Source organism: Hyperoodon ampullatus, assembly GCF_949752795.1.
Source record: "Hyperoodon ampullatus genome assembly, chromosome: X".
NCBI lineage: Eukaryota > Metazoa > Chordata > Mammalia > Artiodactyla > Ziphiidae > Hyperoodon > Hyperoodon ampullatus.
In genome coordinates this window covers 112468333-112491247 of record NC_136913.1, presented here as the reverse complement: position 1 = coordinate 112491247, position 22915 = coordinate 112468333, and the positions used below count along the sequence as shown (strand labels likewise).

Sequence of the window (22915 nt, the reverse complement as noted above, 5' to 3'; positions counted from 1 at the left end):
GGTTACAGTTAAATAGATTCTTCATTGTGGGATTTTTCATGCTACATGTGGTTTATGGTTCTCTAAGAAAAAAATTAGCAGACATTTATTTGACTCTGGAATTTCACCCCCAATACTTAATAACTTCTAAACATTAATCTCCATAAGATACAGTATGGAGAATGCTGACCTAGAATAATCATTCGATTTTCTGAACTGGGAAATAAAAAATAGTTGGGTGAGAGTAAGATGAACTTCTAGACATTTCATTCACGTTCATGAATCATTTGTAAGATGGAGTATGAAACTGGAGGCTAGCAATATCCATTTTCATAGTTTTGGAAATTATATCAGGAGAAACTTGTGTGCTCATGATTGTGGTTGTAAAGTATAAGAAATACATAACTGGAAGAGACCAGTAATTTGTGTTGGAGTATATGGTCACTTTACATTGTTTCAAACTCAGGAGGCTTCAGACTCTTACTGAAATTATGTCTAACTTCTCTCTGTAACTCATGCTTATCAAATCTACACATTTGCCTACTTTTCTTGAAACTTACTATTTTCAGCCAATTTTTATCTGTTAAGGACTTTCTTACTCTGTAAAGTTTACTTCCTGCTTAAACAGCTTCAAGAGATTTTCCTTGATACTAAGATTACGAGCTTCGATCCCAAACTGCACAGTAAAGCCTCCCTGTACCTTAAAGGGGCAGTTCAGTGGGGTGGCTAAGAGCCCAGGGCCTGCAGCAGACTACGTAGGTTGGAGTTCCTGCCCTGCCAGCAACTAGATATTTTACTCTGGGCTCTGGGCTTCAGTTTCCTCATTTGTGAAATGCAAATAACAGCACCTACTCATAGGGTTGAGGGAATTAAACGAGTTAATACATGTATATAGCACTTAGAACAGTGACTGGCACCCAGGAGTGTAAGTCATCTTTGTTACTATTATTGTTAGTCTATTACTAAACTTCCTGATTTTATTTCTACCTTCATTTTATTCAGATAGAATGACCCTAATCTCCCCCCTATTTTTCTTTCTTTTTTTAAACATCTTTATTGGAGTATAATTGCTTTACAATGGTGTGTTAGTTTCTGCTTTATAACAAAGTGAATCAGCTATACATATACATATATCCCCATATCTCCTCCCTCTTGCGTCTCCCTCCCATCCTCCCTATCCCACCCCTCTAGGTGGTCACAAAGCACCGAGCTGATCTCCTTGTGCTAAGCAGCTGCTTCCCACTAGCTATCTATTTTACCTTTGGTAGTGTATATATGTCCATGCCACGCTCTCACTTCCTCCCAGCTTACCCTTCCCCCTCCCCATGTCCTCAAGTCCATTCTCTACATCTGCGTCTTTATTCCTGTCCTGCCCCTAGGTTCATCAGAACCATTTTTTTTTAGATTCCATATATATGTGTTAGCATATGGTATTTGTTTTCCTCTTTCTGACTTACTTCACTCTGTAATGACAGACTCTAGGTCCATCCACCTCACTACAAATATCTCAATTTCGTTCCTTTTATGGCTGAGTAATATTCCATTGTATATATGTACCACATCTTCTTTATCCAGTCGTCTGTCAATGGGCATTTAGGTTGCTTCCATGTCCTGGTATGGTAAATAGAGCTGCAATGAACATTGTGATACATGATTCTTTTTGAATTATGGTTTTCTCAGGGTATATGCCCAGTAGTGGGATTGCTGGGTCATATGGTAGTTTTATTTCTAGTTTTTCAAGGACCCTCCATACTGTTCTCCATAGTGGCTGTATCAATTTACGTTCCCACCAGCCTCCTCCCTATTTTTCATTCCCACCTTCCAACACCACTTTCACAATCATTTCTGTTAACTTTCTTTTCCTAACCCAGTATGTCTTTCTTGAGAATCACGGTTGAAGCACAGAGTACTAAAGGTAGGCATACCATTAGCTTTTGGTGTCTCAAGCTCACCAGACTTCTATTTTTAGGGAACGTGTATGAATGCTCCTAGGTTCGTTTGAGTCATAACTGTCTTTTATAAATAGTATTAGGGTATTTCTCCTAAATTACACTGCCTTGTACTTGATCACACAATGGTTCACCTCATACTCATATTCATACACCTCGATTCTCTGATTTTGAGATCCTTCCATAGCCTCACTCCTGTCACTTTGGTATTCGACCACGTGGAAAACCTTGTTGTCGCCAAGCAACTTGGAGAGGCTACTGTGCCCCTCTTCTACTGTTTGTAATCCTTCACACTGAAAAATATCTATTTATTGATACCACTGGGATGTATGGTGGTATGAAGGGAATTCAGGCTTGAAATAAGACAGTCCTAAGTTTAAATCCTGGGTTTGAACCTAGCCAGCTGTGTAGCCTCGGGTGAATTACCTAAGCTTGTCACGCCTCAGGCTCCTCATCAGTGAAAAGTGTATATATATATATATATATATGTATATATATATATATATATATATATATATATATATATATATATATGTAATTTGGCACTGGCCTGACAAAAAGTAGGCGCTTGATAAATGCCATTGCTTACCCTAGTACTACTAACATTAGTGCCATTCCTGCTGCTGCTCCTGCCGTGATTGCTTTCATTGCTGTTACTACTATTGCTACTGCTGGAAGGAGACCCTGGGAACTACACATCAGTGGAATATTCTCATTGACAGCTTTAGAGGCAATCCGTCAGCACTGTGGTTATCTGTAACTTTGGCTTGTAGTTCAGATGTCCTGCAGTACATTCCTCCAGACTGCAGGGTGGATGACATCTTATCACAATGCTTCAATTACACGTGGTATAATTGTCTAATGTCGGAAATGAGGGTAGTTCTGGCTTTTCCTGTCAAGACAATGAAAAGACACCGCCTTGTTAAAAATGAGTACAGAATCCAATCTGCTTTGGGGGAAAACATTCCTTTTGTGCTGAGAGGATCCCATCTTTACAGGAAAATTTTTAATGATTATTACCAGGAATTCATTTCCAGGAATCTCAGCTTCTTATCTAATACCAGTAATTTGATGAAAAAGTATAATTGTAAATACCAGCAGTAAAGTGGCCTTTCCTTTAGTAGGACTTTGAAATGATTAAAAAGTACCTGCTTTTCTCAGAAGTTAGGGATATTTTCATTCAGCCTGGGAATTGCTCCATCTGTTTGCCCTTTATCTCCTTTCCTGTCCTCCATTTTCTCCAGTATATCTGCCTGAATAGATTAATTATAACATAGAACAGAAGGAACGTTTGAAGTTGTACAAGTTTCTCTTTCTTGATAAAATGTTGAGAACAGAATGGGGTATTTCTATCTAGCAAATCTTCAGAGCCTCAAAGCATAAGAATCCTTGGGTAAATCAATAAATATCTCAAGCTTAGAAAATTAGGCTATTTAACCAGTTGTCTATTTACTGATTGACTCAAATGTCCTAAAGACCACAATTTGAAGTGATTTTAAAAGTTGATTAAGGGACTTCCCTGGTGGCACAGTGGTTAAGAATCCGCCTGCCAGTGCAGGAGACACGGGTTCGAGCTGTGGTCCGGGAAGATCCCACATGCCCGCAGAGCAACTAAGCCTGTGCACCACAGCTACTGAGCCTGCGCTCTAGAGCCCGTGAGCCACAACTACTGAGCCCGGGTGCCATAACTAGTGAAGCCTGCACGCCTAGAGCCTATGCTCCACAACAAGAGAAGCCACCGCAGTGAGAAGCCCACGCACTGTAATGGGAAGAGTAGCCCCCGCTCACCACAACTAGAGAAAGCCCACGTGCAGCAACGAAGACCCAACGCAGCCAAAAATTAATTAATTATTTATTTTAAAAACTTGATTTAGTTATCTCAGTAACTTTCAAGTGGCTTTGTGGTCAAATTACCTCAGTTCTGAATAATTTAAGAGAAGAATTTATTCAATACTGCTTTATTTTTAAAACTGAATGATCTGGAAAAACCTGAATAGTCTTCCATTTTGGTTTCTTCCTAATGCCCTTTATATTAGGGGAATTGAATAAAGTATAATATACAAATGTTTACCCGTACACTACATTTCACATGCTATCTTATTTAAATCTTCAAAAAATCCTGTAAAGATGATTTTCAATCCCATTTTACAGAGGAACAAACAGGTTACTTATTCTGAAAATAAAATGGTATCAGGAAGTACTGACTCGGAAGCACCATCCTCCCTGCCCCAGTTTTGGTCAAATCTGAGCATCTTCTCTAATGGAAGATCTGCACAATTTCAAAGCAGACTTCTGATCTGCAGACAGGGAAGCAACTCTTATCCAAAGGCCTAAAACGTCATTATCTTCATAGCTGGCTTAAAATGCGTACGGCCATCGAAAAAAAGCTAGCGCACAATCACACTATTCTCGGTGTTGTCCATATGAATGTAGAACTGGAAAGGTTCATGAAGGTCATTTTTTCCCATCTCTCAAATGGTGCAAGAAGCTCTTCTAAAGTATCTCTTTTTTAAAGTTCCAACTGTTAGAGCCAGCCCATTCCTAGCCTTTCCATACCCCTGCCCTGCCCTCTCTTCCTAGGAGGACAGTTCGATCCTCAGGTACCTACTCAGCCCCTACTCCCAGGTTCTGGACCTACCCCTGGGCTAAGAGTGATTTCACCAGATCAAGCCCTGGCATCTAGGATCATCTCCCAACTAATCTACTACTTAGTCCTGAATGCAGCAGGAGCAGAGCCATTAGTCCCAGGCCCAGGAGCACAGCTTCCTTCCAGGCTTGAAAGAAATAGAGATAAGAGAAGTTAGCATTGTGGTTCTGGCTCTGCAGTTAGACCTGGGTTAGCCCCTGCTCTGACCCTGGGCAGCAGTGTGAGTCTGGGCAAGTTGCTTTGATCATTCTGTGCCTCAGAGTTTACTGTGAAGATCAAGCATGGTAGTCCATGTTAAGCACATAACAGAGTACTTAGCAGTGCAGAGTAAACAATAAAGATTAGCTGCCATTAATAATTGTCATTATTTGAGTTGGAGGTATAGAGATTGAAAATTAGGCTAGATCTGATATCATCCTTCCCATGGAGTGATCCCCCTGGAAGGATAGGCAGGACCACTATACCTGTGTACTTCCCCTTTATCTGAAGCATCGGGGTTTCCACCTGGAATTGGTGAGTAAGAATCAGATAAGCCAGGTTTCCTATCCGAGCTTTTACCTGAGGCTTCCTCCAATACTTTAAGATTAAACGCGATAAAGCAGAAACTAACACACCATTGTAAAGCAATTATACTCCAATAAAGATGTTAAAAAAAAAAAAAGTTAAACGTGGCGGGTCACAATCCTTACTTTATTACTGGAGAAGAGACTAAGGACCAACCACAGAGTCAGCTCAGGTCATGAAGTCCATTTCTGTCTATTTCAACTGTGTCATGGCTTAGGGGACTCTCCCTGTGACCCCAGGGGTCTCTCTTAAGGCTCCCAGGGTTACTTCCCTTGGATAGATTCAAAATCTATCTTCCTGGACAGGTGAGGTGCTTCTCAATGTCTCCCCTCCCTCTCTGCTGCCAGGCTTACAGTTCTCACCAGGGGTCACAGATTTCCCTTAAGAGAGTTAAGCCCCAGTGATTTAGTGAAGGTAGCTTACTTATAAGAGTAACCATTAACATGAGATCCACCCTCTTAACACATTTTAAGTGTTCTTGACACAAAAGCGTGGAGCACAAAGAAACTTTTGGAGGTGATGGATATGGTTATTACCTTGACTGTGATGATGATTTCACGGGGTGTGTGCATACGTCCAAGCTCATCAAATTGTATAAAGTCAATATGTTGTTTTTATATATCAATTACACTTCAATATTTTTTAAAATTATTTATTTATTTGGCTGCGTTGGGTCTTCGTTGCTGCGCACAGGCTTTCTCTACTTGCAGAGAGCAGGCTTCGTTGCAGTGTGCGGGCTTCTCATTGCGGTGCCTTCTCGTTGCAGAGCATGGGTTCTAGGCGCACGGGCTTCAGTAGTTGTGGCTCGCGGGCTCTAGAGCGCAGGCTCAGTAGTTGTGGCGCACGGGCTTAGTTGCTCCGCGGCATGTAGGATCTTCCCAGACCAGGGCTCGAACCCGTGTCCCCTGCATTGGCAGACGGATTCTTAACCACTGCGCCACCAGGGAAGTCCACTTCAATATTTTTTTAATTAGTAACCTTTCTAGTTCCCAGTGTCTTAAGTACCCAAACTGGGACCAGGATTAGCTCCTTCTGTATGGGCTTCCTTGCCAGGACATGGTCAGCACCCATTAAAAAAACTACCGGTATACGTATACATATATCCCCATATCTCTTCCCTCTTGCGTCTCCCTCCCTCCCACCCTCCCTATCCCCCACTCCAGGTGGTCACAAAGCACTGAGCTGATCTCCCTGTGCTATGCGGCTGCTTCCATGACTCACTTTGTTATAAAGCAGAAACCAACACACCACTGTAAAGCAATTATACTCCAATAAAGATGTTTAAAAAAGAAAAAGAAAAAACTACCGGTAAACACTTTCCAGCCTTCACTAATTTTACCAGCAGAGGGCGCACAACAGACATGCAATTTCTATTGAATTATCAACCTTGCGTCCAGAGTGGTCCTCATAGTGCAGAGCTGTTTATGCTCCGAATTAGTTCTTCATTGGCCTCTCATGGTTAAGAGGCTCTTGCCTACTAGTTTCAGACGCACAGCCCAAGGACGTTTGGTATGACTGGAACAGTTTCATTTATCCTAGGAACGGATCCACCTCACCAGGCTGGATTCCATGTTAACTAGACCACTAATTTTGAAGGCGTGGTTCAGGAAAGGTAGTTGCAGATCTTAGGGTTTATCAGGAAGCCTGGGGGTGGGGGGGGAGGGAAAGACCTGGAGACACATCAGAATCAACTATGGATATTAAAAAAAATAAATTCCTGGGCCTTGCCTCCAGATCTAGTAGATCAGAATGTCCAGGCTGGTGCCCCAGGAATCTGTACTTTAACACGGTGCCAACGGATTTCATTCAGTCAGATGTGAACCAGCGTTTGGGAACTGCTAATCTAGGGCAATCTCTGGCATTCCTATCTCAGTCTTGCTGCTGCAGCTCCAGCCCTTAGGGACATGGACAGTCATGGAGTCAGAACTAGGTGTGAAACCAGTGGGGCCTAGGCCAGCCCTTCCAGAGGGAGCAAGGCCCCTCCCAGTGAGGGGATGAGGGATGGTGGGTGGAGGGAGGCCTCTATAAGTTAAGGCAGCAACTCTGTCCCCTGAGATGCTATAAGAGAATAATCACTGACCCCTCTCTGCATCTGCCACTCAAAGTTGCAGGAGAAGCTAAGCCTTGCTTTCCAGGGAGCCCTCAGCACGTCTCCAAGCCCTCCATCCCCGCCCCGCATGCACACAGGGTGGGCTGCACTCAGCTACACTTGGGGGGTGGGCTTCTCCAGCTATTCCGGCCTGGGTCTCCCTCCCCAGCACTGCTCCAGGTGGCGGTGCTCAGAGAAGCATTTGGTCTTGGTCTCTCTGACTGAAGGACCCTGCTGAGACAGTTCTCAGCCACACTGAACTCAGCCAGAGCCAGTCCTCAGGCTGAATCGGGGTCCTGAGCAAATGTTCCAATATTGGGGTGAGGGTGGTGCTGGGGGTCCCAGTGACAGGATCCTACAGCCCCCAAAGGCTGAGCTGCGGAGTCTGGCTGGCTGTGTGGTTCCTAGCTATTGTCCAAGCCAAGGACATCTCAGGGACTCCTTTGGCCCGGAGCTGACACTTCTTCTGTCAGCCAATTGGGTTTCCTGGAGGATGTGGTCAGGGGTGTCCCATTCAGGGAGGAATGTCCCCGTCTGGCCTCCCGGATATTGAGTGGCCTCTTGGTCAAGCCTCCATAGGTCAGGGGGACTGGCTGGAGCAAACCCACAGTCCCTGCAAGGGGAGAAATCCTGGAGCTTGGAACCAGCTGGAAAGACAGTATAATATCATAGAAAGAGCCTAGACTTGAAGTAGGACAAATTTCCCTTCACCAGTTACTACCTTGGACAGGTCAGCACCCATATTCTTATCGGTAAAATGGAAGGTATTATCCCTACCTCACAGGGTTGAAGGAAGATTAAATGAACTAGTGAAAAAATATAAAGTGTTTTAGTACAGGGTCTGGTATCCACTAGGCATTGAAATGTTCGTAGTTATTTCTCCAGGTCCTGTCTCTGTTGAAGCACAGTTGAAGACTCAAGGGTACAGGTCTGGAAAGTGAAGGGGGGCTGTAGAGGGGAGATACTGGCCATCATGCATCGTTCCAGAGCTTTACTGAGGCTGAATGAGGAGCCTGTGTCTCTTGAAGCCCCCCGCTCCTCACCACCCTCACAGCAACAAGGGTGTCACCGTTCTCTGGCCTCCTGAGTCCCCTTCCTCTGGGTGCACTCTGGGAACAGCCCATTCCCAGGTCCTCTTGCTCAGTCTGTGGGAGGCCTGGGCGCCACCATGCCACCCTGCTGCTGCCAGCAGGAAGTTCTGGGGCTGGGAGACTGGATGGAGCCCAGAGCTTCTCAGGATTCCTGGGGCCACAGTGGGGAACCCCCTGACTTCTTGGCTGTCCCCAGGTGCCTGAGCGAGAGCAATGTCATCCTACAGGAAGGGACGGGATTGGGCAGGTGAGCTGCAGAAGATACAGGCAGGTAGGATTGGTGAGTGCCTGCTTTTGGCAGCAAAACTACCAGAGCCTTGGCGGTACCAATTACCAAAAGGTAATTGTCTGGGGGCAGTTTTCAAGTCTGGATTTTAAGGTGGGGAGCAGCCAGCATGGAAGGGACATCCCTGGGGCCCACACTCAGGAGGCACCCGGGAAGGCTGCCTATTCCTCTCAGAGGAGCTAAGAAAACTGGAGGCTTTTCCCCCTTGCCGATCGGTAAACCTGCTGAATCTTCCCAAAGGTTACTGAATCTAGATGATGCTAAGCCCTTCCACTGGCTTCCCACTGCACTTAAATAAACCAACATTCTCCTCCCTGCTTGCTCAGCCCCACCAGCCCCCTTTCTGTTCCTCAAATGCACCAACCTTACCCCTGCCTCAGGGCCTTGGTATCTGCTGTTTCCTCTGCTTGGGGTTCTTTTCCCTCACAGCTGGTTGCTTTCTTTCATTTAGGTTTCAGCTCAGATGTTCTCTCTTCAAAGATGCCTCTTGTGACCACTCTATCTAATATGTTGCCCTCCCCCCACCTCCTGCACTTTCTGTCCATTTACCCCATTCTATGGCCCTTGGAGTCCTTATCACTCTCTCAAACGATCTCATTTATATATCTCATTTCTTGTTTAGTGTCTGTCTCCTTTATGAGAGTAGGATTTTATTTTGTTTACCTATGTATCCCCGGGGCCTAGAACAGTGGCACACAGTAGGTGCTCAGTAAACGTTTGTTGAATGCCTGAAAGGTGTCAGAGGCAATCCTGGTCAGAGGACTTGGAATGTTGTCATCTTGACCCTGTTAAAGCAGAAACGGGTGTGACCAAGACGGGCCGGGACCCGGACTAAAATGCATCCATTAGTATGGACAAGTGTCCCCGCAGCCACTGAGAGGTGGCCCGGCCCTGCAGCCGGGTCACGAGAGCCAAAAGATGCCACAACAGTAGTCCGTATCCTGGGCAAGAAGTCGGCATCTGAAGTTTGAGACAAGGTCCTGGGGTATTCCATCGGGGAGAAGCACAGCGACAGGGGCTTCAGCGGGCAGTTCACCAACAGACAACAGGACCCCAGCCCCTCGGGTGAGAGTCGGGGGCAGGACGTTGGGTGGGGACAACCGGTCAGAAAACACAGCCTTAACTGGGGGTACTAGGAAGACTCCAAAAACCAGGATCCAGGCAGAAACAAAGTGATGAGAACCAGACTGGCGGCTGGGCCGAGGCTGAGACCAGGCGGGAGTGGGGTTGGGTGGGGAAGTAGTCAGTGAGGGACGCAGGAGCAGACAGGCTGTTCGGGTGGGAAGCACATCTGTTACCCTTTACTGTCAGGGGCAGGGCCAGAGCTGCGTGTGCCTATCAGAGGACAGTGCTCAGGGGCTACCTGTCTGGGACCCCCTCCCCTCCTCTTGGGCTTCCAACAAGAGGGCTGCCTTTAGGAGCACCCCCAAGCAAAGAAATCTACGTGGGGCTGTTGTACAATAGATACACCTTCAGAGCCACTTTTAGTTTCTTTAACCATTGGACAAGGAGCTTTCACATCCATAGGACCAGATGTACAAGAAATACCTACAGGACTTCTGCTGGAGAGCCACCAGAAGTTCCCACTGGCTCAAAAAGCAATAAACTGTCCTGCCTGGGGCGTGGGCTGCTCAGCTGTCAGTGGGCCAGACTCCTAGCTGTCCTGCTCAAGCCCCAGGGTCATTCCTGCCTCCCTACTTTTGCCCACTCCCCTCCTCTTTACCAATCCAAATATTACACTTTATTCAACAACCAAAATAAGTTCAATGATTTTTTTGGTGACTCCTCCCTGATGTTGAGTATATGATGCTCTCAAGTTCCATAGCACAGTCTTGCACTTGGTAATATTCTTGTCTAATTTTTGTTCCCAAGTAGTTTCAGTGTGTACATTGTTCTCACAACTAAATCAGAGGGTCTTGGAACGTAGGGGATGAATCCTCCTGTTACATTTCTTCCAGCAAAGATCTGGGGACATCATAGACCTATGTTAGCTTGAACCCTGCCCTCTTCAAGAAAGGGCAGGGGGAAAGAAATACTTTTGGTATCAGGGGCTGCTTGGTGAAAAATGGGGAAGCAGGAGCTAACGGCGTTGGAAGGAACTCGGCCTGTTGGGCAACCTATATTTTTATTTTTAAATTTTGGGAAATAAGAAGAGAGCAGCCTACTCTCGACATCCAAGGAACCTAGGAAATAATGATGAGTCAATGTCTCCTTTCAAAACTTCTCTATCCCTCTGCCTGCACTGACTCCCTAGAACCACATACCTGTCCTGTATTCCACCCCCTCCGGGTGTTTCTGCCCACTGATGACATCATGTGAGAGAATGAATTAGTCCTGAAGAAGTGACTCAAAGGATGAGCATTTCAGGCAGCGTAGAAGGCTGGTAGGGAGTGTGCCTTTCTAGCAGGGCGAGCTGCCTCTTCTACTCATCACAATCAGAAATGTCTTCTTGGAGGAAAGCAAGACATGAAGGCATATGATAATCTATACAAATTTTATTTTAATATCAATTTGTATGGAAACAAGCAGGTGTCAGTGTTACACAGGCACGGAAAAAGGGGAAAGAAAAAAACCTCCAGTGATAACTGCTTTTGTATTTACACCGTTTGGTTTCAACAGGGACAGGAAGTTTTACTGTTAGCTTCCTGTGGGAACTCCAGTTTCTGCACCTTCCCCTGCTGCCTCTCAGCATCACGATAGAGCAGGGATTTCTGAGCCTTCAATCGGCAAGCCAGGCACATGAAAATTGACTCCACGTTCTGGCTCTCTTTGGGGTCCTTGGCCGATGTCTCAAATAAGAGCATGTTGTGGGCATCGGCAAATTTCAGGGCTAAGTTGGAGGGCACCTGGATCTGTTCCCTCAAGTCACACTTGTTGCCCACAAGCACTTTCGGGACTAGTGGAGGCACGGCATGCCCATTGCATTCTTGGATCCACATTTTGAGGTTGGTGAAGGATGTCATCTTGGTGACGTCATAGACAAAGACCACGGCATGCACATTGCGGTAGTAATGCTCGACCATGCTTTTTCGGAAGCGTTCCTGACCGGCGGTGTCCCACACCTGAACCTGGAAGATACAAAGACCCGTATTTGGAGTCAGAAAGTGAAACATGAACAGATAGGAGAAAACATGGTTCTGTGGCATTATAAAAGTGAGGCGACAAGCCCTGACACAGGAAGTGGTTCTTCGACAAATTGGCAGAATGGACTTATCAACATATAGAGAGAAGTTTCTTTCAGGGTTTATTAAGTCTTTCTTAAGGTTTTTAGTTGAAAAACTGGAATGTAAATTGGTCAACTTTCCTGGACGGCAATTTGGCAGTATTATCAAAAACCTTAAAAATGTACAAAACTCTTAGAGCCTAGAATCCCACTTCCAGAAATCTATACAAAAGAAATAGCAGATAACGTAAATAAGTACTTGGGATATAATATACAGCATGATGACCATAGTTACCACTGCTGTATAATATATATGAAAGTTGTTAAGAGAATAAATCGTAAGAATTCTCATCACAAGGAAAAACTTTTTCTTCTTTTGGCTTTTTCTTTTTATTGTATCTGTATGAGATGATGCGTGCTCACTAAACTTACTGTGGTAATTATTTCACAATATACGTAACTCAAACCATTATGCTGCACACCTTAACCTTATACAGTGATGTACGTCAATTATATCTCAATAAAACGGGGGGGGGAGCAAAAAAAAAGAAAAGAAAGAGATATGTGGTCAAAATTCTGCACAAAGATCTTAATCACTTAAAAAAAAAAAACAATAGGAAACAACCTAAATATTCACTAGGAGAGGAGCAGCTAAAATGTATGTATTGGGTTGGCCAAAATTTTCATTTGGGGTTTTCCATATGATGTTATGAAAAACCTGAATGAACTTTTTGGCCAACCCAATATATATCTATACAATGGGCTATTATGCAGCCGTTAAAATAACCTTTTCATAGAATAAATGGTGTAGAAAATGCTCATAAAATGTAAGTGAAAAAAGTAGGAAACAAAATTTTTCATATGCTATGGTCCCAATTTTTTAAAAAAAAATTAAACATAGACAAATGCATAGGAAAGACTGGAAGTGTATAGGCCAGGACATTAATGGTTATTTATGAACAGTGGAACTTAGGTGATATTTAGTTTCTTCTTTTTTTTATGTTTTCCAAATTTTCTACTGCATGCATACGTCACTTTGTGGTTTTTTTGTTTGTTTGTTTGGTTTGGGTTTTTTTTTTTCATGACTTTTTAAAGAAAACAAAGTTAGTGTTAAAATCTCACCGTGTGGCTCAATTGATTTTAAGTTCACTTCTTTGTTATGTAAAAGGTAATTTAGCTCACTGGATTTTTCTTCTGCATCTCAGCTTTTGGGATCACGCCAATCAGTAACATATGTAAAGATACAACTCCCAGGGGATACTCTGGAGTCTAAACACATTCAGCCCAATCTATTTCCCGTTATACATCCAAAGTCTTGGACAAGAGAAATCATGCTGAGAACGACAGTCCCAAGGCCTTATACAATTCTCAGTTATGAAAGAAAATGTGATTATGGTCACTAATTGACTACTATGGTTCTTAAAACGAAGTATAGCCTTTATTTGGAGTTAGCAGTCAGTAAGTATAATCTAGTAAATATAATTAAATCTCTTTGCTGAATGAAGATCTTACAGGGCCCCAGAGTCATCATTGTGAACATCAGTTTTCATTGTCCAGGCTTCCCTTCATCTCCTCAATGGAGATGGCCTCCATATTCCTTTGGCACGACATTCGGATTCATCTCCTTCTTCTATTTAGATTTCCATGTCTCTTGGTCAGACTCTCCTCTCCTCACTCCTGGATTACAGCAAAGTCTTTTGGATTCTAGACGTCTCCACTCCAGTGCCTCTTGCATACCACTTTCAAACTAGCCTTCCTAAATCCCTGCTTGTATCAGCATGTCATCCTCTTCTTCAGCCAATTCCGATAGCCCTCTACTGCATGTGGCATCAAAATGGAAACATTTGTCTGCCCTAATCGGACCCCACCCAAGCTGGTTTCCGACTACTCAGCTGCACCTGCTTCATTCTCTCCTCTGTCCCTTTGGTCCTGCTAGTCTACCTTCCCCTACAGAAGTGGTTGCCCCCTCATTGCTCTATCCACATCTCACCCATTCTTCCAGGCTCGGCTCACACTGTACCTTCTTCCTAAAACCTTCTCCAACTTTTCTTCAATTCTCTTTCCTTAGGCATTCCTATCGCACTTTGAGTCTGCACCACACCATTTAGAATATATTTATTTGTTCTCTAGTCGTTTCATCAGTGTTCTTGGCATCCCTCCAGCTAGACTGTAAGCAGTCTTTTTCTGCATCAGATCACTCGTCATCATGCTTGTCAATAATCGTCGTCGTGATCAAAAAGCAGTATTGGCCTGAGCCAGCAAAACTACTGTCTGGCATCCTAGGTATCTGCCAAGGTGATTTCAGAGACAACATTCGACTTTGGTTACCCAGAAAAACATAAGTCCTCAAAGGCTGATTTGCTTCGGCAAGCAGAGACAGAAGAGATTTTCATTTCTTCCACCTCTCTGGTGCTCTGAGCAGGAAGAAAGAGGAGAGCAGGCCAGGAAAGGAACGGAGGTCAGTGGGAAGAGGGCAGGTATCCTGCGAGAATATCATTACCACTTGGCTCCCACCCCCACCCTCCGGTAGTCGGAACTCTTGCCTCTGAGTAAGGCTGAATGCCTACCAGCCCTCAGGCATGTGGCAGATGCTTTAACACCATGAGCTCAGGACTCTAAAAATACCTGCCACTAGCAGGAACGTGGGTGGGAGTGTATGAGGTGTTTGGGGCTGAGTAGTTTGGCTGTTTGGCTTTTCTATGGCTTCAGAATTATGCACGCCACCCAAGCTGCCAGAACTGCAGGGAGGGCCCTCTCTGCTGGAGACCTCCTTTGCCTTTCCAGTGCCTGGGGAGCCTTGAAGCTTTTATTCGGAGGCTCAGAATTTCAACTACTGCTCTCATTCCAGTTCTTTAGAAACCCCACCCCAGGTTCTTTGCACCCCTGTCTGTGGTGGGAGGGGAGCCAGCAAGCAGGCTGTTCACAGCAGAGAATCAGAAGAGCCAATGCTGTGGCCTCAAGAGCCATCAGAAAGGGACAGCACGGCAGTCAGGATCGCTGGAACACGACCGACCTCAGTTTGTTTCTGGGTTTAGTGTCCCTGTCCTTCTCCGCATCCTCATAAACCCCTGGCCTCTGTCGGACAATGAGAGCATCTCCCCTCCCTTTGGCAGCTGGCGCTCCCTCACCCAGTCCTCCCTTCCTGTGGGCACTGCATCTGACGCCTGCCCCTTAGCCACACACATGCCCCCAGGACCCTCTTTTCTCTCCAAGGGCCAGTGGGGTATAGTGGAGTCAAACCAACTAGGGTGCAAATCTCAACCCAATCATGTCCCACTAGTTAGGTGTCCTCAGTCAAGTTACTTTATCTTCAGTGTCCTCCTCTGGAAACTAAGGATAAACACAGCAATCCGGTAGGGATGCTGTGAGGATTAGCATTCCTTGTGAGTACAGGACACAGTGCCTAATACACTCCCCCTTCGTCCCTGGCCTGAAACCGCCACCATCAAGTCTGGCCTGACAGCTAATTGGGCTGGCGCTGTTGGAAACGCAGCAGTAGATGTGGAATTGGGAAAGCCGGGTTCTAGCCCCTCAGCTTTCTAGCTGAGTCAATGACCAGCCAAATGAAATAACATGCGAGGAAGAGCTTTTGCACAGTATAAAGTGCTCTGCAAATATTAGCTGTTGCCATTGTCTCAGAGGGCCCATGAGCCCTGTCCTGGTAGCACTGCTCCTTGGATCTGTTGGTGCTCATCCTGGAAAGCGCAGAAAGCTTGGCTTCTTTTTTTGGCTGTGCCACACAGCATACGGGATCCTACTGCCCTGACAAGGGATTGAACCTGTGTCCCCTGCATTGGAAGCACGGAGTCTCAACCACTGGCCCGCCAGGGGAGTCCAAGCTTGGCTTCTTTTTTTTTTTTTTTTTGTGGTACGCGGGCCTCTCACTGCTGTGGCCTCTCCCGTTGCGGAGCACAGGCTCCGGACACGCAGGCTCAGCGGCCATGGCTCACGGGCCCAGCCGCTCTGCGGCATGTGGGATCCTCCCGGACCGGGGCACGAACCCGTGTCCCCTGCATCGGCAGGCAGAGTCTCAACCACTGCGCCACCAGGGAAGCCCCAAGCTTGGCTTCTTGATGATGAGATAGAGCCAAGGCAAACGCAGTCAGTGGGGAGGGGGAAGAGAGAGGAAGGCCAGCAACATGCCATGGGTGGCTGGGGGCAGGCCCAAAGTGACAGGGGCTCTGGAGAGTCAAGGGGCACAGGGTGGGGAGCTGCCAAAGATAAATCTAGCCTTGTAAACCATTTTCCTGGGGCTACCGCTGCCTGAGCAAGCTTCGGCAAGTCCCTCACCCCTGCACGTGCTCTTAGCTGACATGGGTATTTCTTATCCCTAGGGAACATATCTGGCATCTTTCTACAGATGAGGCATGAATGTCCTTTTGTTGGAGGCTGGTGGGGGGGTGTGGGGTAGAAGTGGGAAAAGAGAGAAACTACATCTGTAACCTTTGGAGGATGCCCGAGTGGATGACGGGAAAAGTTTAAGATAACTCTTCAGCTAGCTGGCTGTCCCATCTGCATCTAAGATACACCACGTTCACACACCAGGCTGACACAGAGAACGGCAAAGGAGGACAACAAAGAGAAACTCACCCACAGCAAGAGAGGCAGCAACGGAGACAGAGAAACAACAAAACGGCTGGATAATTTACCATTCAGCTAACTGGCAGAAGATGGAAGCTCAGAAGCCCTAAGGAAGACATGACGTCATTCTGACTGCGGGCAGCTTCCGAGGGAACGCTTAGTTCAGCCACTCGGTAATGTAACACACGAAGGTGTTTTTCCAAGTGATCGGCGGAGGAAGAGAAATCCACAATCCTGAGCAGCACCTGCCCACAGCCTCGGCTGTCCTGCAGCGAGCGTGCCTGGTCTGGAGTGATGGGGCAGAGGGTTGCCCAGGCTATAGGAGGAGCCCAACTGGACAGCAGGGGGTGCTTGCATGAAAATTTACAAGGAATGGCTCAAAAGTTAGAACTGAGCCTCCCCTCTACTACCTGCCCACCCCCAAACACACGCCCCAGTTGGCATCTTCCAATGCTTTTAGACTGAGACAGGCGCAATATGATTTAGCTAAACCTGTAAGGTGAGAGACACTTAATGGTCATTAAGGGAAGCTCCACCCTGCCTTTGGGGACTGGGGGAGGCCTCCATCCTTCCTAGGCTGATGTCAGGGAGGACTGTCAGCTTTCCCATATGATGTGTCACCATGTCCCTGTCACAGGTAACTTTGTGGGTTGGATGGACGATGAGGCTGGCCCAGAGTGGGGATTTACATGCTCTTCTAAGCCAGGCAGCATGGTGTATGGAAAGAGCACCGAAAAGGGAATTAGGAGACCTGAGTTGTAGGCCGGGCCCTGGGTGATCTTGAGCAAGTCACGTTCCCTCTCTGAGCCTCAGTTTCCTCTCTGTAAAACAAGGAAGTCGGATTAGAGATGCTCTAAGGTCTCTTCCATCTCTGAACATCCTCTGATTCTCATACCCAAGATGAGACAGTCAAGGTGCAAAAAGTAAAACCCAGGTACTCGGCTCGATGTCTGGGGTGCAGCTGAAGGTGACATCTTGAAGGCTCCTGGGTTCTGGGGCTGAAACCCTGAGCCCCTGGCCTAGAAGAGACCATAAGGCTGGTTGTCTGGCATGCCACCTCCCCCTGAGCACAATGCACCCCCCCGCAGCCAGATACTGCCCCGCTAGAGGAGAGAGCAGTAGGAAAGAGCATGAGCTCGGAATCTAGGTTGAAATCCTGGCCCTGTCACGGGGAAGGCAGGATAGTGAGATGGCAGAGTGCTTGGGCTCAAGAGTCAAATACTGAAGGTCAGATCCACGTGCCTTGGGGCAAATTATTTAATCTCTCTAACTTTGGTCTCCTTATCTCTAAAACAAGAATGGTAATAATAGTCCTAATTTCATAGGGTTGCTGAGAAGACCAAATAAGATAGTGCATGGAAAGTGCCTAGCCTTTGCTTCTTCAATAAATAGAACTTGTTGTTGTTATTATGATTATTGCCTACTCCTTGCAGGCTTTTCTTGATGTTCTTGTGAACCAGAAAATGCTAGATTATAAATCTTGTGAGGGCATGGGGGACACATTGATTGGAGATACCAAATGGGGCTTCAAGGCCCTAGGGATGGCCCTGGTAATTAAGACAGTAGCCCCAAATATGCTAAATTAGTCATCCCCCTGCAGGGGTTGACAGTATGCGCTACCCTGGGACACAGCGGGGCAGCCCAGGAGAGGCCACACCCTATTCTTGAACTGAGAGAAGGGCTTGCTGAGACCTCTCTGCCACTCTCCTGTGAGCACTGGCATTTTAGAGCCTGACAGCCTTCTGTTGCTGGCTGTGGTCTAGGGCCACCTCAGCCTGGGGACATTTCTCTCTTCCCCAAAGGCAGTCACCTCCTAGCGTGACTTTGGTACCTGTTCCTTGAGAAACTTCAGGCCAGCCGGAGTATGGGGCAAAATCATCTCCTATGGAGCTCATTTGCTAGCTGCCATTCTCTGCCATCTCCCCAAGGACATGCTGGTCTCGCCTGCCGGCTTGGGCCCTGAGCTTGCAGCAGCTTTGCCAGAGGCAGGGTCCCCATCCCGCTGCTCCCACACCCCACCCTGAGCTCCTTCAGAATCTGCACTCAGAGGGCTCCTCCATGAGCAGTGTCACAAGGTTTTGCCCTCTTGAAAATATCATCTTCCCAAAAAAGCCTGTGTTAAGCATTTATCTGCACGTGGTGCTGTGCTGGGCTCTGTTTCTAGTGAGTCACATTGTCACAGGCTCTGCCCTCTGGGAAAAAGTCCGGAATCTTTGGCAGAGACTGTAAAATCCAGTTTGATCAAGTACTGGATGTTAGAAGGGAAGGAATCTTTGCAAAATTTCCCCAAGGCCATTGGGTAGTGACCCTCTTCCACTCGCTTTCATCTCCCACTTTCTGGCTTCCTCCTCTCCTCTCCCCCTGTTCTCCTACCCTAGACTCCCAAACGCTTCCTTTTTCCTCCATCTAAATTTCAAGGGGACTTATTTCCCCCTCTGTTAAATCCAGAGGACTCGTTGGCTCAATGTGACACGATTTTAAACAAGCGATAGCATTAAATTCAAAAGGTTTTGAGGGTTTAAGAGCACATCCATAAGTACATTTCTATTTTGGATTTTAAAAGGCATGTTTTAGAAATGCCAGAGTCTTACAATATTACATTAAAAGAAGTCCTAGCCAAGCAGATATTGACCTACTTTGACTTTTGAAAGGAAATGTAGCAATTACCTCCAAAATGCGAGGGGCAAAAAAGATCACTATTTCCAAACAGTGCCCTGTCTTCCTGATCCTGGGTCTCAGTTGTTTTCAAGAGCACTCCCTTACCAACACTGAGCTGCCCATCTTCCTGACATCTAGTGCCTTGGCCTGGTCTCTGAAGCCATTTTAAAACACATTCATTTTAATAATGAAGGAGTCAGGAATCTTGTACAGTTTAGAGCATTTCATCATTCTCCTCAGTTACTCAGTCCTTCTCTCCACATCACTCAGAAGAGAGGCCCTGTGGTCACTGGGGCTGTTTACCCACCATGGGGGGAGGGTTGCCTTCACCCGACAGTGTCCGACCATAGGCTCAAGAAAAGGCCGGCTGTGGGACTTCCCTGGTGGCACAGTGGTTTAGAGTTCGCCTGCCAATGCAGGGTACATGAGTTCGAGCCCTGGTCCAGGAGGATCCCACATGCCACAGAGCAACTAAGCCAAATGCGCCACGACTGCTGAGCCTGTGTTCTAGAGCCCACGAGCCACAACTACTGAGCCCGTGTGCCACAACTACTGAAGCCCACGCACCTAGAGCTGGTGCTCCACAACAAGAGAAGCCACCGCAATGAGAAGGAGAAGCCACCGCAATGAGAAGCCTGTGCACTGAAGGAAGAGTAGCCCCCACTCGCTGCAACTAGAGAAAAGCCCGCGTGCAGCAACGAAGACCCAGCGCAGCCAAAAATTAATTAATTAAAAGACAAAAAGAATTAAGAAAAGGCCAGCTGTGGGTCTAAAGAAGTGGGTCTTTAGTGCCCAGTGCCTTCTGAGGTGGCTTTCCTGCCCATAACCCTGCCCCCTCTGCTCCTCTGACACATGAAGCTGCCCTTGCCACGTCCTCCCTCCCTCCATCCTCTGCACATTGAAATATTACTGTCCTATCGAGTTTCTACCTTTTATGAACCAAAAGTGAGCACAAATGGTCAGACAAGAATACCTGTACTTAGCCTACTTGACAAACCAAAGAGAGGGGGCACTAAGACACTTCCCTTAGCCCTCAGATAAGTTGCTCTGCATTTTTACAAAGGCCTGCTGAAGCCAATACCCACAGAATGAGTAATGGGCATTAGGTACCCAGACAAATAAAGAAGATACCACTTAAGGGGTACTTTCCAAAAGAACTAGTTTTATCTATTATGAAGTGTTGGCAGGTAACCCTGTCTCAATTTCTTTAAAAGGGCTCATGGCTTTGTGCCAGAAGCACCCCACACCACTCCCATTCCAAATCAGCCTTAAACTTAATTATAACTTGTAATTTAAAATAAAGCAGCTTTCATTCTCTATGGATTTCCATCTCCCCCCACCCCCGCAAGGCCTGGGGGCTTAGCCAAAGCAGGTTTTTGCAACCTATTGGCACCCACGAGGTAGAAGGGACCTCAAGATGTGTAAAGCGCTTTGGGATCCATCCCACAGACCAGGACGGAGATTCTTCATACCGCCCTCTGCCCACAGGTGCCGCTGCTCCCGGCTCAGGGTCAAGGATAGGATCAAACAGGCTTTTCCTAGTGGGAGCTGTCAGGCAGGGGCAAAGGGCATGAATGCAGCCACTCCCGCCTGCCCTCAGAAAACGGGTGAGGTGGGTACTGGGCCACTGAGAGAGGCGAAGGGGATGAGGACGTGCCGAGGGTCTTGGGCTCAGCAAGCGGCGACACAGCCACGCGCTGGACATTTACAACCACTAGAGCAACGCCTCTGGCAAGGCCCCCTCCCAGATCCCTCCCTTCCCGGACCTGACCGTCTGGATCACCTTGATCTTCTCGCCCTCGATTTCCACGGTCTTCTCCCTGAAGTCCACGCCGATGGTGGCCTCAGTCTTGTCCGGGAAGGTCCCCCCACAGAAGCGGAAGGTCAGGCAGGTCTTGCCCACGTTGGAGTCCCCAATCACGATGATTTTGAAGATTCGAATCTGTACGTACTGGTCCAGCGACGAGTCCAGCTCCAGGGATGCCAGGCCAGCGGCCGAGGTGGGCTGCAAGTTCCCATGGCCCAGGATGGGCTGCGCCATCTCCCCCGGACCGGACCCGGGCCCCAACCCCCCTCGAGGGCTCCACACAAAGAAAACGGCCACGTTAGTGCGCTCGAGGCGAGCGAGCTTTGTGCGTGTGTATATGTGTGTGTGTGTGTGAGAGTGTGCGTGTCTGTATCCGCGCGTGTGTGCGTGCGCCAGCAACGTGTGCGCGCGCGCGCGTGAAGGGGGTGCCTCTCACCCCAGGGCCCCCCCTCCTCCAGCGCACCCTACTAGCAGCTCTGAGACAGCGACACAAAAGCCAGGGAGGGGAGGAGAGATGGAGGAGAGTGGGCAAGCGTTCTCCCTGCGCCTGTGCGCTGGGACGGGACGCTCGGGCGTGCAATCCTACCGCGCTCCCCAGGCTGCCGCGGCCGCCACCGCACCTTTGCCTAGACCCTCCCCTGCCTGGACTCCAGGGACACACCGGAGGGAGGAAGCCTAAGGAGGAAAGGGTGGGTGGAGAGAGCCGCACACACCACCCCAGGATGGTCTTCCTTTCTCCTTGCCCCCATTTATTTTATAGGTTTATAGGTTTCGGGCTCCCCACCCCCACTTTCTCGGAGCGCACGGGGTCAGCGGGCACAGCTGGGGAGGACAAAGAGAGCTGCACCCTCAGGCATCTCTGGAGCACCTCGGCCTCGGAGCGACACTACTCGGCGGGGGTGGGGGGTGGGGCGGAGATACCTCCTTCACCAAGCGGCCGGCAGCTGCACCGCGCCTCCGCAGCCCCCTCCCAAGCCTTAGGATAAAGTGATGCTCTGTCTTATTGAGAAAGCAGGTGCGCTCGCGTGCCCCAAGGAGCCGGGGAGGGCGCTGCCAAGACACGCTGTGGGTTATGGGGGCCCGCGCAGCTGCGAAAGGTAGGCAGGGGCACGGGTGTGCGTGTGTAGGGGGAGTTAGTGTTTCTGTCACAGACTTGTCAGATGTAGGGGGGCGCGTGCCAGGCGCCAACCTCCCCTCATCACACCACGAGCACCCATCCTCTGAATGTTCAGGAGAGTGGCTCCCATTGGCTGCCGCAGTCGGTTGTGTTTGTCTGGCCAATGGGGAAGGCCCGCCACGGGAGAGGGCCGAACATGGGGTAGAAGAAGGGGGAAGCTGGTGGTGGCAGCTTCAGCCAAAGGGGACTTTGTTTCCGGGGCTAACCATTCCAGGTCCAGGTGGAGGGATCTTGGGACACAGCATAAACCTCACAGTGTGTTGCATTCCCGAGCCCTCCATATAATCATAAATTCTTCCAGAATGGTGGAGTTTCAAAAGGAATTAGAAACCCCCAGGAGCGTTCACCCCTCTGCAACTGAATGTAGAACAAAGTGGTTGGGTCTAATTTGCCAGAAGCCTAGGTTATGCTTGGAAGATGATAAATGAACAGAACTTTCTTACGGTGTTAAGAGGGCAGCTTCCCAAGGCTTAATAAGCATAACACATCTTGGTCAAGACCAGTATTCCCTCTGCCGGAAGTGATTTGCAGGTTCAGAATTTGTTTGAAATCAACTCTGCTGAGGTACAATTTACATACAATAAAATGTGCCCGTTTATGTTTGCTTTTAAGACTTTATCCCTCCTCCCACATATTTCATAAGCTAAGGTAATATTGACACATACCAATAGCACCGACGTAGGAGTTATTTGCTAACGCCATCAAGGTCAGGGATTCCAGCAGCCCACGTGGGTTACCATCTTATTTGTGTGTGAGGCTGAGCTGCAGAAGAGACAAATATGACTAAATCCATTCCCACTATGAGGAAAACAATTCAGTGCATCAGTGATAGATCTCTAAGCAAACTGGAATGTGACTGCTCAGCCAAGTCCAAGTTACTCAAAATGGCTAGGAAAATGGGGTCTTCTAGTTAAGAAGCTTTTT

At 47.6% G+C, this 22915-nt stretch overlaps 1 protein-coding gene across 3 annotated transcripts; it reads right to left on the bottom strand.

Annotated features, from left to right (window-relative positions):
- Positions 1-11217: 11217 nt before the first annotated feature.
- Positions 11218-21048, bottom strand: RAB33A (RAB33A, member RAS oncogene family; the record flags this gene model as incomplete). 3 transcript variants are annotated; one of them, XM_079727149.1, is made up of 2 exons in its annotated part: positions 11218-11673; positions 20791-21048. In XM_079727149.1, the coding sequence occupies 2 exons, from the start codon at positions 21046-21048 to the stop codon at positions 11218-11220; spliced, it is 714 nt and encodes a 237-aa protein (XP_079583275.1). The 3 variants fall into 3 exon arrangements, with proteins under 3 accessions (XP_079583275.1, XP_079583276.1, XP_079583277.1); XM_079727150.1 differs by having other exon boundaries at positions 11218-11667; XM_079727151.1 differs by having other exon boundaries at positions 11565-11673; positions 20774-21048.
- Positions 21049-22915: the final 1867 nt, after the last annotated feature.